Source organism: Labrus bergylta, chromosome 1 (genome assembly GCF_963930695.1).
Source record: "Labrus bergylta chromosome 1, fLabBer1.1, whole genome shotgun sequence".
NCBI classification, from domain to species: domain Eukaryota; kingdom Metazoa; phylum Chordata; class Actinopteri; order Labriformes; family Labridae; genus Labrus; species Labrus bergylta.
In genome coordinates this window covers 35,680,465-35,695,333 of record NC_089195.1, presented here as the reverse complement: position 1 = coordinate 35,695,333, position 14,869 = coordinate 35,680,465, and the positions used below count along the sequence as shown (strand labels likewise).

The window sequence follows — 14,869 nt, the reverse complement described above, 5'->3', positions numbered from 1 at the left end:
TTTGACCTCACGCAGGTCCCAACTCCTCCTACCCACAAAGCTGGCAACACTCATTTAATCCTGACTCGGAACTGCTCGACAGCAAACCTGACTGTCATCCCTCTACATCTATCAGACCACTTCTTTATTCAATTCACAATCTCCTTGCCGGAACTCCCTCACAAATGGTGTCATACCACCAAAACATGCGATCGCTCAAGCCAGCTCAGCTGTCTAACGAGGTAATGGCTGCCATGCCTGCCCAAAAGGTCTTGACCGCACTCTCTACAGACGAGGCTACAGACATACTCTGCTCCACACTAGCCTCATCTCTGAACAAACTCTGCCCTCTGGTGTCCAAACCCGTTCACAAAACCCACCCTAGCCCATGGCTCACGGAAGTCATAAGAAAGTAAAGAGCAGGGCTGAGGTCAGCAGAGAGAAAATGGCAAAAATACAAACAGTCCGCTGACCTCAATGACTATAAGAAAAGACTTGTCTCATTCTCCTCCAGCCTGAAAATGGCCAAGACAACATATTATCAGAACAAGATATGCAATGCCACAGATACAAGAAAAATGTTTTCTGCTTTTAACTCACTGCTTCAACCACCTCCTCCTCCACCCTCCGATCTGTTCACACGTTTGCCTCGTATTTTACTGAAAAGGTTCCAACCATCAGTAACCAGTTTTCTGAGCCTGACCAACTCAGCCCAAAGGCACCAACCAAAAGTGCCTCACTTGGCTCATTCTCCTCTCTGAATGAGGATGAAGTATCTAAGCTTGTGCTACACCAGGGGTGCCCAAACAGTCGATCGTGATCGACAGGTAGATCGCTGACTGATTCTCAGTCGATAGCGAGATGTTTAGTCAATATAAAATACAATTGTAAAACAGAAAAGTGATTTCAATTTCATCTCATTGCAGTGTTTCCCACACACGATACCTGTGTGGGGAGCCCAAGTATACTTCCGACCTGTTCGTATTTAATTTTTCATTTATTCATGAAATTGCTGCGTGCATGAGAGCGAGCGAGAGAGAGAGCGCGCACGCAAGAAAGAGAGAGTGCAGGCATGCGCAAGGACGTGCAGGTAAAACCGGGGGGGTAAATGTTTTACCACAAAGTCATATAGAAACTATGCTACGAGTATTAAGCGCATTTGATGAAGCTGCAGCTACTTTTCTCTGCTCCTCTCTGCTGTCATGACTGTGAGCATCGCGGGGGACGAGACACACCAACATACAGCGCAAACGCACACACACACTTGCACTGGAGCGCTAGCCACCACGCAAACCTTTTTACTTTTTACTTTTAGTGCTACAGCACACAGTTGATCCGTGATCCGTACGGACCGAGGTGGGAACACACGTGACCCGGTCAAACAGTCGGTTGGACTTTACTCCGTTCACTCTCACCGTGTCTGCAGCTAATTTAACAAAAGCAAAATCATCTCACAGCAGCCTGCTGTAGTCTGTGAACATCTCCACACAGATTAAAGTTGTTTGTTGTAAACTAAATTAAGGGGAAAACATATGTGATATAAATACAAACATAATATTAAAATGTAGCCTACCCTAAAATAAGAGTTTAAAAAAAAGTATGTCGATATTGCATTATTTTTTACAGAACTCTCATTTATTATATCTGAAATTATTTTTTGTTTGTTGTGTGAGTATTAAATGCATTTGTAGGCTGTCAGTAAAGGCTATGGCTCACTATGTGGACTGGTAGATCTCGGCAGACTGGCAACTTTAAAAGTAGATCTTGGTTCAAAAAAGGTTGGGCACCCGTGTGCTAGACTCTCGGCCCACCACCTGTTCTCTGGACCCAATACCATCAAGCCTCCTGCAGACCATTTCCTCTCCGCTTAATGCTGCACTTAAGCATATCATCAACTCCTCTCTGTCAACAGGTGTGTTCCCCACTGCATTCAAGCAAGCTCGGATCACCCCTCTGCTCAAAAAACCCACACTAAACCCAGCCCAGGTTGAAAACTACTGCCCTTTCTGTTAAAAATACTTAAGCGCACAGTCTTTAAGCAAGTCTCTGAGTTCCTGTCCAGAAACGATCTGTTTGACCCAAATCAGTCAGGCTTTAAGCGGGGCCACTCTACTGAAACTGCACTACTGTCAGTAACAGAATTGCTACGAGCTGCCAGAGCTGCGGGTCAGTCCTCAGTTCTATTACTGCTAGACCTGTCTGCTGCCTTTGACACAGTCAACCATAAAATCCTCCTATCCATGCTCTCTGAACTTGGCATCTCAGGATCTGCCCTCTGCTGGTTCTTGTCCTACCTCTCTAGGTGATCCTTTAGAGTGTCATGGAAGGGAGAAGTGTCCAAAGCGCAGTTTATCCACAGGGGTACCTCAAGGGTCAGTGCTTGGTCCCCTTCTCTTCTCCATATACACAAGCTCACTTGGTTCAATCATCTGCTCTCAAGGCTTCTCATACCACTGCTATGCTGACGATACCCAGCTCTTCCTGTCATTCCCGCCAGACGATGTTACAGTCTCTACAAGAATCTCATCATGCCTTGCTGATATCTCTAAATGGATGAATGAACGCCACCTCTGTTGCCCCCCCGGTAGTGGAATGAACTTCCAAACTCCATTCGATCTGCAGAGTCCCTCTGCACCTTTAAGAAAACGCTAAAGACCCAACTAACTTAATGATGATGGTTTCGATATCATTGATGATGATGATGGTTGTCACGATAGTTTTTGTTTGATAACGATGACTTATAAGATGGTTTCTATACTGATTAGAGCTCTCAAGAACTGCCGTCAATGTTGTGCTTTGCCTCTGTGCAATGCCTGTCAGCACCTGTGTGTCCATTCGGACTCAAAGCTGATCGTTTGCTTTTACTGACATTGTTCCCTTTTTTCTAGATCCTTGCTTGTGTTGTACTTACTCTCTGATGTATGTCACTTTGGATAAAAGCGTCTGCTAAGTGAATTGTAGAATAGTAGAAGGTGCTAATGCTTTTGCTCCCCTCTGAGGCAAAGTGGCTGCATTCCCAATATGGTAAAAGGGGCGTGACATTTCCGAGAACCGTGCAGAGCGACTGACCAATTACGGCAGAGCCGACAGGCCGACCAATCAGATCAGACTTGGCACACGTGGGGACTCTGAACGTGGGCACTCCAGAGCCTTAGAGAGAGAGTCAGAAGCGAGCTGGTGCATGGAGCGGCAGTTCATGAAAACAGACACTTTTTTCGAACTTAAGCTATTGTGAACATTACTTTAGTAGGTACATAGATTAAATATACGAACCCCAAAAAGGCATAAAAAGACCTCTTTAAAGGCTTAATATGCGATTTTTCACACTTAAATGTAATAGAATTCAAGTATATCCTCTGAAAATAACTCTGTGAGTCATGACTGTCTACAATGGGTGTGACACCCGAGTCCCACTGTCTGTGATGCTTTCCAAGTTTTCTGAGTCATATCTTCAGTTTGTTTACATCGTCGGGACGGCCGGCTCGTCCCCTCGAGTGAAAAAGTTGTTTAATTGAGGGACTAGAAGAATAACATACTGTACTCACTGCTTAATTGAATGTCACGTAAGCATTTCTAGATCACGGTCATTTCGGGTAAATTTACATGCAGTGTGAAGATACGAGCATAATAAAGATCACTAGCATTAGCATGCTAACACAACAATGCAACACAAGCCTTTAACAACCCTTTGCAGAGTGATTACATCTAAAACATTAACATTTATAACAGATTTGAATCTCTAGACTGTCCCATTTTTAAAAAATTACATAATCACATCAATAAAATAAAGTCTTTATCTGTCTTTCACTCTGTGTAGATATGGCTGCTGCAAACTATCATCGATCTGAGGATCAGTTTCTCTGCTCCATCTGTCTGGATTTGTTCAATGATCCTGTTAGCACATCATGTGGACACAACTTCTGCAAAAACTGCATCACTGAACACTGGAACATGAGCGACCAGTACCTGTGTCCAATATGTAAGACGATTTTCAACACAAGACCTGAGCTGCAGGTCAACACTTTCATCTCTGAGATGGTTGGTCAGTTTAGAGACAAAGCTCAGCAGGAAGCCAGCAGCAGTAGCTCAGAGCTACAAGAGTCCAAACCAGGAGAAGTTCTCTGTGATGTCTGCACTGGACCCAAACTGAAGGCCCTGAAGTCCTGCTTAGACTGTCTGGTCTCCTACTGTGAGACTCACCTGGAGCCTCATCTGACAGCTCCACGTCTGAAAAGACACCAGCTGATCGACCCTGTGGAGAACCTGGAGGACAGGATGTGTACGAAGCACGATAAACCTCTGGAGCTGTTCTGTAAGACCGATCAGACCTGTGTCTGCACGCTCTGCCCTGTTTTAGACCACCAGACACACAAGTTTGTTCCTCTGAAAGAAGAATATGAAGAAAAGAAGGCAAAGCTGGAGGAGACAGAGGCTGAAATTCAGCAGATGATCCAGAAAAGACAACTGAAGATTCAAGAGATCAAACACTCAGTGGACCTCAGTAAGGACGATGCAGACAGAGAGATGGCAGAAGGTGTTCAAGTCTTCACCGCTCTGAAGGAGTCTGTTGAGAGAGGCCAGGCCGAGCTCATCGACACGATCGACAAGAAGCTGAAAACAACAGAGAAACAGGCCGAAGCTTTCATCAAAGAGCTGGAGCAGGAAATCTGTGAGCTGATGAAGAGGAGCACTGAGGTGCAGCAGCTCTCACGCTCTGAAGACCACCTCCATCTAATCCAGAGAGTCCAGTCTGTTAACTCTGCTCCACCCACCAAAGACTGGACAGAGGTTAATGTCTGTCAACCACTTTATGAGGGGACTTTAAGGAAAGCTGTGGCTCAGCTGGAGGAGACTCTCAGTGAAGAGATGAAGAAGTTGGTTCAAGCTGAGCTGAAGAGTTACATCCAGCAGTATGCTGTGGATGTAACTCTTGATCCTGATACAGCACATCCCAATCTCGTCCTGTCTGAAGATGGGAAACAAGTTCATGATGGTGATGTGAGGAAGAATCTTCCAGACAACCCAGAGAGATTCTCTTCTTGTGCTTGTGTTTTAGGAAAGCAGAGTTTCTCTTCAGGCAGATTTTACTACGAGGTTCAGGTTAAAGGAAAGACTAAGTGGGATTTAGGAGTGGCTAGAGAGTTCAGTAAAAGAAAGGGATAAATCACACTGAGTCCTGAGAAAGATTTCTGGACTATATGTTTGAGAAATGGGAATGAATATAAAGCTCTTGATGACCATCGGATTAGTCTCTCTCTGACGTGTCGTCCTGAGACGGAGTTACGCTGCACGTTTAAGTTTTGCGACAGTGATGATGTCACTGTCGACGGCCGGAGAGTGAGCCGAGACGTGTCCGAGATGTTTTTTTATCGTGCTGAATGAGTGCGCTATATAATCCACTACATGTAACTTCCTGTTTAGTGAGGAGGCAGGAGAGAATGAGTGTATGATTTCAGACACGACCTAAGAATGACATTCAGTTTCCTGTTTTCACCGTTTGATTTCTGCACCGTTTCTTCTTCAAGTTTTCAAAACTGGGAAGAAAAGAAAGCTTTAGTTTTCTAATCTATAAGTTGATCCTTATTCTTTCAAACATAAAATGAACCGCTGGTATTTCAGTGTCTCTCTGAAGAACAGCTGGGTTTATAGATACAGAAAATGATATTGTTCTGAACATTTATAGAAACCACACAGGCCTCATGGTGTCAGACCACTCCTACAGGACTCAATTCAATTCAAACAACTTAATTAATCCCTCTTGGGGTAATTGGTGTGGAGCAGCTTGTACATATGAGAGAGAAACATAAATAAAGGCAAGTTGACGTACAAAGAACAGATTACTCAAGGAGTTAAAATATAGATAAGAACTAAAAGAGGTACTAATGTTAAGGAGCATTCAGTAATCTGATCACAGAGGGATGAATGATTTCAATCAGAGGTTAGTTTTACAGGCAGGTAAAACATAAAGATGACGTGAAGGCAGCAGAGAAAATTCACTTAAGAGTGCATGACCAGAAGAAGCTAAAAAATACTCTGAACCTTCCTGAGGCTCTGCTGTTTACAAAAAATGTTCAAATCTCTGTTTCACACCTTAGAACAGATTTAAACAATTCCTGTACGACCGTTTCTGTCGTTAACTGAGAGGCTGTGAAACCAACAGATAAAAGAAAAACAAAGGAGACTCTCAACAAAAGAATGATAAAAATGACAAAGTATTTCAGGACTGACTGAGAAAGAATTCCGTTTCCTTAAAAGGTGGATTCTCTGTTGCCCCCTCTTCAAAATTGCCTTAGTGTTGACATCAAATTTAAGTTGGTCGTCCAAATACGAGCCCAAGTATTTGTAAATGGAATGATAAATGGACTCAAGCTTACTGTATATAGCGCTTTTCTAGTATTCTGACTACTCAAAGCACTTTTACACCGCAGGTCACAACTACACATTCACACCCTGATGGTAGAGGCTGCTGTGTAGTGAGACCATCAGAAGTAACTAATCCCATTCATATGCATTAACACGCCGCCGACGAAGCAGCGGGAGCAATTTGGGTTTAAGTGTCTTGCCCAAGGACACATCGGACATGTGGCTGCAGGAGCTGGAGATCGAACCCCCGACCTTCCGGTTAAGAGACGATGACTCTACCAACTGAGTCACAGCCGCCCTGTGGAGATAGTACGACCCTACAATCTCCACAGTTTTATTATGGATGCTGCACTCTGTGGCTGCCTCCCTCTTAAGTCTGAAATAAAAGAGTAATTCCCTGCTACACTGCTGCAGCAACAACAGGCCTCCATGTAGACCTCTGACTGCTGCTATGACACACAACGACCACTAGATGGAGCCCAACATAAAGAAACAACACGTGATCAGTTCTGTTCTGCTGCCACAACATGCACCAAACTCTCCTGATACATGAGAGTGACTGTAATAAATGTATGAACTCGAGCATCCTATGTTATTCACAAAGAAGATACGACGACTTTAATGACACTCTTCTTCTCAGATCAGATCAGATCAGTCTATTGAAGCTGGTATTTCACAACAGCCCTATGACTCAGAGGGAAGAAACGAGCTGCAGTTAGAGGAGGAGCCACAGCTGAGGGAGGAGAGCTTCAGCGTCACTCTGAAGAAATGAAACTTAAAGTTTGTCAGGGTGTCGACCACGCAGCCGTCCAGAAAGGTCTCCGTTTCTCTTCAAAGAAATTAAACTAACTTCATCCAATCTTTGTCAACGACACAGCAGAGTCTCTGCAAACACTGGTGAGTACAGCTGATCATGTTTACACTTTGAACAACCAGGATTTACACTCAACTCTTCATTTCACTCTCTCTTCATATTCAAACTTGTTAAACTGTCTGTGTGTGTGTGTGTCTGTGTGTGTGTGTGTGTGTGTGTGTGTGTGTGTATTGGGTCACAGGACTTCCTCGTATCGTTGTTGTTCACTGATAACATCCTGCAGTAAAACAAGTTGTTTCTAAAAGTGTTTTTGGCGACTTAACAATGGCCTTTTTTAAAAAACTTTAGAAAACACGAGCGCCCTCTGCTGGTGAAAGAGCTGATTTTTACCTTTACTGTTGTGCAGACGGATTTTTTAGTGCAGAATTTTACTGCTGACAAATCCTTGCTGACTTGTATGAAAACAATTTTCAATTCCTTCTCTGCTTCCTTCAAATTAAAAGGCTCATTGTGGTTTCTCCACGTCAAGGCTTTTACTGTGAAACAGCCAGAGGAAATAGAATTCAGTTTGGCTGCAGGATGTAATCAGTAAACAACAACGATACCAGGAAGTTAGAAATGAACCAAAGTCCAAATGAAAGAAACTCAGTTACAGACACACACACACACATTCCGGTATGTAGAAGTGAGGTCCTGAACAGTTTATATTGGGAGTGAGGACCACCGTTTCTGTTATACTTAGAGCCAAATGGATTATATATTTAACATGAGGTATCTTCCTCCTTCAGGTTTTCACCTCGGCTTCTGAAAAAAACCTAAAGGAAAAATATCCAGTTTTAAAGCATTGTACCACTTGAGATACTGTATCGTTACTCTTCTCCTGAAGCACATTAGTACCATAACACTACAAAAAACGTCTACATGAAATTCCAATGCCAGTTAACATAAGTAACTTTTATTTTTATGAACTCAACTTATGGAGGTCATTAGTTATAATTTTTTTTAAAAGTCACACATTATGTACAACACACTTCTCCATGTTTCTCTAACACTAATATGTGTCTCTAGTCCATCTACAAACCCCCCAACGATGAGAAAAGTCCATCCTCTCTGTCTTTTGCCTGCTCACTTTGCCTGCTCAAACAGGCCGTTTGGAGATTTTCCCTTCATGACATCACAAAGGGCAGTAGCCCCTCCCCCAGGTGGGTGACACTCCCACAGCTAGGTGTTTGTTCTGTCCTCTGAGTCAGACAAGGAAACAGACTGTTCTGAGTAGGGCTCAAATAGAGGGGTGTACGAAAGGCTCTTGGTGTGATGACGTCATAGCCCCGCCCCTTCGACTATGTGCTGTTCTACTCACTGCATGTAGTTCAGTTAAGCAGTTGTCTGAATCGCCAGTTGTGTGTTAAGTGCTGTATTGTGTGCGTCCATGAGAATCTAGTAAGTACTGGAAGTATATTTGATTTAGTTGATGTTCTATGTTCAGAAGTATTAAAGTGAGATTACAGAGCTAGCAATAAGCATGCTAGCGATTAGCATGATGGCTAGCACATGGAAAATTATAAGTAACATTTTTCTGTATGTTTAGCTAACGAGGCTTATGTGTGCACCCTCATTTATCTCCTGTGTTGTCTAAATGATTGCTTATCACAGTGGGTTTACATTTGGTAAATTGTGCTGATAATGTGTTATACTGCACTTTGTATTAGCAATAGAATATCAGTGATCTTTAATCCAGAGACAGTGTTTAATTTCTGCCTTTATTGTATTGCAGACCACACACATACTTTCACACTCCTACACGCACACACCCCCAGACAAACTGCTACGCATGCCCAGATACTGTACCCACTTGGCTTTATGTCAAGTTTACTGGAAATAAAGGAGACAACTCAAGAAGGAAAGCTGCTTCACTGGTGTTCTTATCGACCTGAACAACAATCACCCTCCATACCCAGCATTACAGTCTGAACCTGGTGATTACCTGCAAGGGGTTTATAGACATGATGCATTATACAATGCAAGATGTCCAATTTAGTAGTTCAATTTAAATTTTCTCAAAACCCAAAGTCAATACTTGGGAAGTTTGACAATAATGCTGTTCCTTTGCTGTTACTTGATGTGCCAAAAATCATCAAGTGATCTAGAATAGCAGGATGGGGAAGATATTCCTGAGCTACGTGGCACTGATAACTTTCCATCGGCCAGCTTGATTTTGAAGACAATTTTGGTGCACTTACTATGGCTGGCCAGTGGGTGTCAGAGTATGAGATGACTTGTTAATGCCCACTAAACATTTCTGTTCAATGTGGCATTTGAGTAAACCACCATGTCGGTTATTAGAGACATTCAACTGCTTTGCTTTGTTTAACTCACAGATATGTATGTGTGTATTTAAAATAAATTTTTACTGTTTTCTTTCGATCAATTACTTTTTATTAAACATATTTGTATCTAAATCTTATTTTTACCTACTGTTTTTAACTCAACTTGTATTTATTATATTGTGCTTATTAGATTTTTCTTATTGTTTTATTATTATCTTGAGAAATGTTTGAAATACTTTTTGTGCCTGTGTAAAGCACTTTGAATTGCCTGGTGTCTGAAAGGTGCTATATAAATAAACTTGCCTTGCCTTGCCTAAAGAGGCTGATTCTATCAAAACCAATGCATCTAGCAGAAAACAGCTGTTAAACAGCTCTCAACTGTAGTGACCATAATGAGTGAAAGGGCTAAATTGATCAATTCAATTATCATATCACAAGCACCAAATATTCTAATATATTAAGAAAAATACCTGACATTTTGACTAAGTGCAGCACTACTTAATTTCTGTGGGATAGGAGAAGAATACAACAGCGGGATGAAAGACCAAACACCAGGTCTTCAGTACTAACAAATATTGACCGGTTTTAATGATCCTTTGTGGAGCGATGTACTTGCATCTTAAACATTAACATTTGTAACTGATTATGATCTCTATACTTTCCCATTTAAGAAAATACTTAATCATGTAATTGAAACAAAATCGTTCTTTTTCTTTCACTCTGTGTAGATATGGCTGCTGCAAACTATCATCGGTCTGAGGATCAGTTTCTCTGCTCCATCTGTCTGGATGTGTTCAATGATCCTGTTAGCACATCATGTGGACACAACTTCTGCAAAAACTGCATCACTGAACACTGGAACACCAACGACCAGTACCTGTGTCCAATGTGTAAGACGGTTTTCAACACAAGACCTGAGCTGCACGTCAACACTTTGCTCTCTGAGATGGTTGGTCAGTTCAGAGACAAAGCTCAGCAGGAAGCCAGCAGCAGCAGCTCAGAGCTACAAGAGTCCAAACCAGGAGAAGTTCTCTGTGACGTCTGCACTGGACCCAAACTGAAGGCCCTGAAGTCCTGCTTAGACTGTCTGGTCTCCTACTGTGAGACTCACCTGGAGCCTCATCTGACAGCTTCACGTCTGAAAAGACACCAGCTGATCGACCCTGTGGAGAACCTGGAGGACAGGATGTGTACGAAGCATGATAAACCTCTGGAGCTGTTCTGTAAGACCGATCAGACCTGTGTCTGCATGCTCTGCTCTGTTTTAGACCACCAGACACACAAGTTTGTTCCTTTGAAAGAAGAATATGAAGAAAAGAAGGCAAAGCTGGAGGAGACAGAGGCTGAAATTCAGCAGATGATCCAGAAAAGACAACTGAAGATTCAAGAGATCAAACACTCAGTGGACCTCAGTAAGGACGATGCAGACAGAGAGATGGCAGAAGGTGTTCAAGTCTTCACCGCTCTGAAGGAGTCTGTTGAGAGGGGCCAGGCCGAGTTCATCAACACGATCGACAAGAAGCTGAAAACAACAGAGAAACAGGCCGAAGCTTTCATCAAAGAGCTGGAGCAGGAAATCTGTGAGCTGATGAAGAGGAGAACTGATGTGCAGCAGCTCTCACGCTCTGAAGACCACCTCCATTTAATCCAGAGAGTCCAGTCTGTTAACTCTGCTCCACCCACCAAAGACTGGACAGAGGTTAATGTCCGTCAACCGCTTGACGAGAGGACACTGAAGAAAGCTGTGGCTCAGCTGGAGGAGACTCTAAGGGAAGAGAAGAAGAAGTTGGTTCAAACTGAGCTGAAGAGAGTCCAGCAGTATGCTGTGGATGTAACTCTTGATCCTGATACGGCACAACCTGATCTCATCCTGTCTGAAGATGGGAAACACGTTCATCATGGTGATGTGAGGAAGAATCTACCAGACAACCCACGGAGATATTCTTCTGCTCCTTGTGTTTTAGGAAAGCAGAATTTCTCTGCAGGCAGATTTTACTACGAGGTTCAGGTTAAAGGAAAGACTGAGTGGGATTTAGGAGTGGCCAGAGAGTGGAGTAAAAGGAAGGGAAAAATCACACTGAATCCTCAAAAAGGTTTCTGGACTATAGGTTTGAGAAATGGAAATAAGTACGAAGCTCTTGATGACTCTTCAGTTCGTCTCTCTCTGAAGTCTGGTCCTGAGAAGGTGGGGGTGTTTGTGGATTATGAGGAGGGTTTGGTTTCCTTTTATGACGTGGACTCTGCAGCTCTGATCTACTCCTTTACAGACTGCTCCTTTAGGATGAAACTCTTCCCTTACTTTGGTCCTAATCCTAATGAAGGAGGTAAAAACTCTGCCCCTCTGATCATCTGTCCTGTCAGAGTTAAATAACCATTTCTCTGATTGCTCTTGTTTCATCAAACTGAACAAAGATGCATGTTTGGTGGCAACAACTTATATTATACATCTTAGTTTCAAGAGAAGGTGTTGAGGGTTTGGCACAATACATACTCTTTGATGATTTAATTCAAGTTCTTATGGTTTGTTTGTTTTGAATTTTACTGTTTAGTTTTTTTTGTTCCCATTACACAGAGCTGCCAAGTGTCACACATTGACCCTCAGAGTCATCTTCACACAGTCACACGCTAACCATCATATAAATTGCCCCTTTTCATGTTAAATATATTTCCTCACTTGCTGCTTGCTGTACTACTAATAATAATAATAATACTAATACATTTTATTTATAAGCGCCTTTCTGGACACACAAGGACATTGTACAACAATCAACATTTAAAAAACAACGATGGATAAAATCAGCATACAAAAAATAAATGCAATGTAGGACAGTGTAATTACAGGTAAAATGCTAGAGTAAGTAGGAGATCTTGAACAGATGGGTTTGAGTCTGGATTTGAAAATGAGGGTACTCAGGGCCCTATAGGGCTCAACAGTGACTGCCCACCTTTCAGTGGCTCTGGTTCCATGAGTAAATTTCCCAATTCAAATCCTCTCTTAATTTTTCATGAAATCCTTATATCAAGAGATTGGCAACTGGAACCAAGACAGTCAGCTACCCCAATACTAGTGACTATAGTACATGTAATTAGGCACCAAACAGCATTCAAAATGGAAGAAATGGCAAAGGTACAAGACTGTGTACATAATTTTCGTCCGTAGTCAAGGAACTATCCAACCCACAATCCATTGGGAATTATATAGTTTCTTCTTAAAAGTAACTTTGGTGGTTGTTATCGTGTTTATACTGTTAATACACGTTTTGTACTATCTTGTAGTTTGTGTTGTGGAAAATTTAAACTACATTCACAACGGCATGACAAAGTTATTAGTACTTTTCGTGTTAGCTAACTAACTAGCTAGCCTGCTTATGTGTTCATATGCGACACCAAGGGGCTGGAAACATTACCATGGTAACAGCAAGCTCAACCAATCAGAGACGTCACTGTGACACTCGTGGGTAGTGTATTTCTTTGCCCCGATATCGCAAATAATTCTTGTTTTTCTTAAAACGAGGTTGATATCATACGAGCTCGTGTCTCCAACAGGAGCTTCAACCATTGTTTTACGCTCAGGTAGAGCATAAGTCTACCTTGGATAGTTATGACATTATGGCTAATAATCAAATCCGCTATGGAGAAAATTAATGGAATTTTTCTTCCAGCACCACACTGTTGAGCCCTATTCTGCCTCTTATTGGCATACCCTGAACCAATAATCAACAGTCCTCATGCCTAAATCTAACCAACCTAACGAAAGGCAACGAGTACCAACCAATCAGAGGCAGAGTAGGGCGAGTCATGCCTTCATGGCGGTCCAAACCAGCAATGATCCAGCGGAACCTATGAGACAAGAGAACTCAGGAGCTTCCGGGAAGATACATGGTTAGTAACTTAAATGGTAAATGAATAATAATAAGCTGTGAATTAGCAAAGGGCAGGATTTAAGAAAATATGAACAACATCATCACAGTCTAATCTTAATGTGCACTTTGTGTATTCATTCTAGTCACTAATCTACTGATCACTGACCTTTTTTAAGCTGCATCCTTATACACACAAACTTTTTGGAGAGTTTTCATGTAAACCTTTGTTGAACACATTTACTTTAAATTCTGGAGGGAAGGATTCTTTTCAATCACAAGGAACATTTCCTTTTGAATTTGCATGTATGATGATAAGACAATGAATAAACAGTTGTTCCAAAGTTAATCAACAGATTGATTTCTCTGATGTCTGATCAGTTTTGATAAATCTTTGTTGTAAGCGCCATTTTCCTGTAATAAGTTTGTTATTGTTTGAATTATATAATTAGCAGTACAGCAGAGAATATATTGGTATTTATCTCAGGAATATTTATGAATATTTACTGTGATTATTTCTGTATTTTACTCTTAAGATTTGTTGTGAGACTTCCGTAGTCACATGATCAAGAGACAGGAAGTTAAGTGTACTGTTGTGAGTTACGCTGTCGACATAAATAAACGAGTGACGGCGGAGCAACGCAGTAGTTTTACCATGGACATGGGAACATGTGTACCAAGCCGACTCAGCATGTAAAACAATGGGCCTCATTCACTAATACATGTGTAGAAATGTTCTTACTCTGCGCATAAAATAAGATCACCGTCAGATTCATGACACGTGTGTACCAGCCAGTTTTGTTCTCACCACCTCGCGTATGTTAGTGAATCAGAATCATTCTAAATCAGCAGGCGCGCCCGCAACCTGCAAGCAGCATATTACCACGCCCCCATCTCTCCATACAAGAACATCTGATTGGTGTATCAGGACGAGAGCAGTGAGGTGGAGACACGTAGAAGTCACAAGAAACAGCCTCAAAAGTAAAAAAAAAAGAGCGGTGTGTCTGGGGACTTAGATGCTGTTTCAGGGAATGACATAGTTGCAGCAATTCTGTACGTGCCTTGGCGGTCGGAATCAGAATAAATTTATGTAAAAATATATCGATGTATCTCAGATTTGTGCGGCAAATGTTCGTACAAATGTGAATGAGGCACATTGTCACGTCGTCACTTCGTGGTTAAGAAAAAAATAACTTAAGATTCAAGAAGAAGGCAGAAGATAACCACTACATTTGTCAAGTCAGTCTGTAATAATGTGATTCTTTGAAAAATAAAGGTTTTTTTGCACCATCTTGTACAGAGAGTTGTTTTTTAATTCATGCAAATACATTCAATATCGATTCATGTCAACCGGGACTAAAAACAAAGTCTGAAGTTTGATTTCATGACAAACTTCCAGGTTATAAAACTGCTCAATAATAAGCTACGTCTTTAACACACTGCAGAGAAAGTCAGAAATATGCTCAGTGTAACAATTCCAAACTATAGTCAGATGCAGAGGAAAGTCCAGGACACAAAAAACAGAA

At 41.9% G+C, this 14,869-nt stretch overlaps 1 protein-coding gene across 1 annotated transcript; it reads left to right on the top strand.

Annotated features, from left to right (window-relative positions):
- The first annotated feature begins 1,263 nt into the window (after positions 1 to 1,263).
- Positions 1,264 to 14,633, top strand: LOC110000659 (uncharacterized). Its single transcript, XM_065955382.1, has 2 exons — positions 1,264 to 5,140; positions 10,212 to 14,633. Exons 1-2 carry the CDS (start codon positions 3,799 to 3,801, stop codon positions 11,852 to 11,854), a joined length of 2,985 nt encoding a protein of 994 aa, XP_065811454.1. The 5' UTR covers positions 1,264 to 3,798; the 3' UTR covers positions 11,855 to 14,633.
- The last annotated feature ends 236 nt before the right edge of the window (positions 14,634 to 14,869 follow it).

Bases quoted from the DNA above. Each gene is read 5' to 3' on its own strand.
- LOC110000659 (XM_065955382.1), top strand. From the start codon at position 3,799: ATGGCTGCTGCAAACTATCATCGATCTGAGGATCAGTTTCTCTGCTCC. The intron at 5,141-10,211 runs AAATCACACTGA...CACTCTGTGTAG, and splicing joins GTTCAGTAAAAGAAAGGGAT to ATATGGCTGCTGCAAACTAT.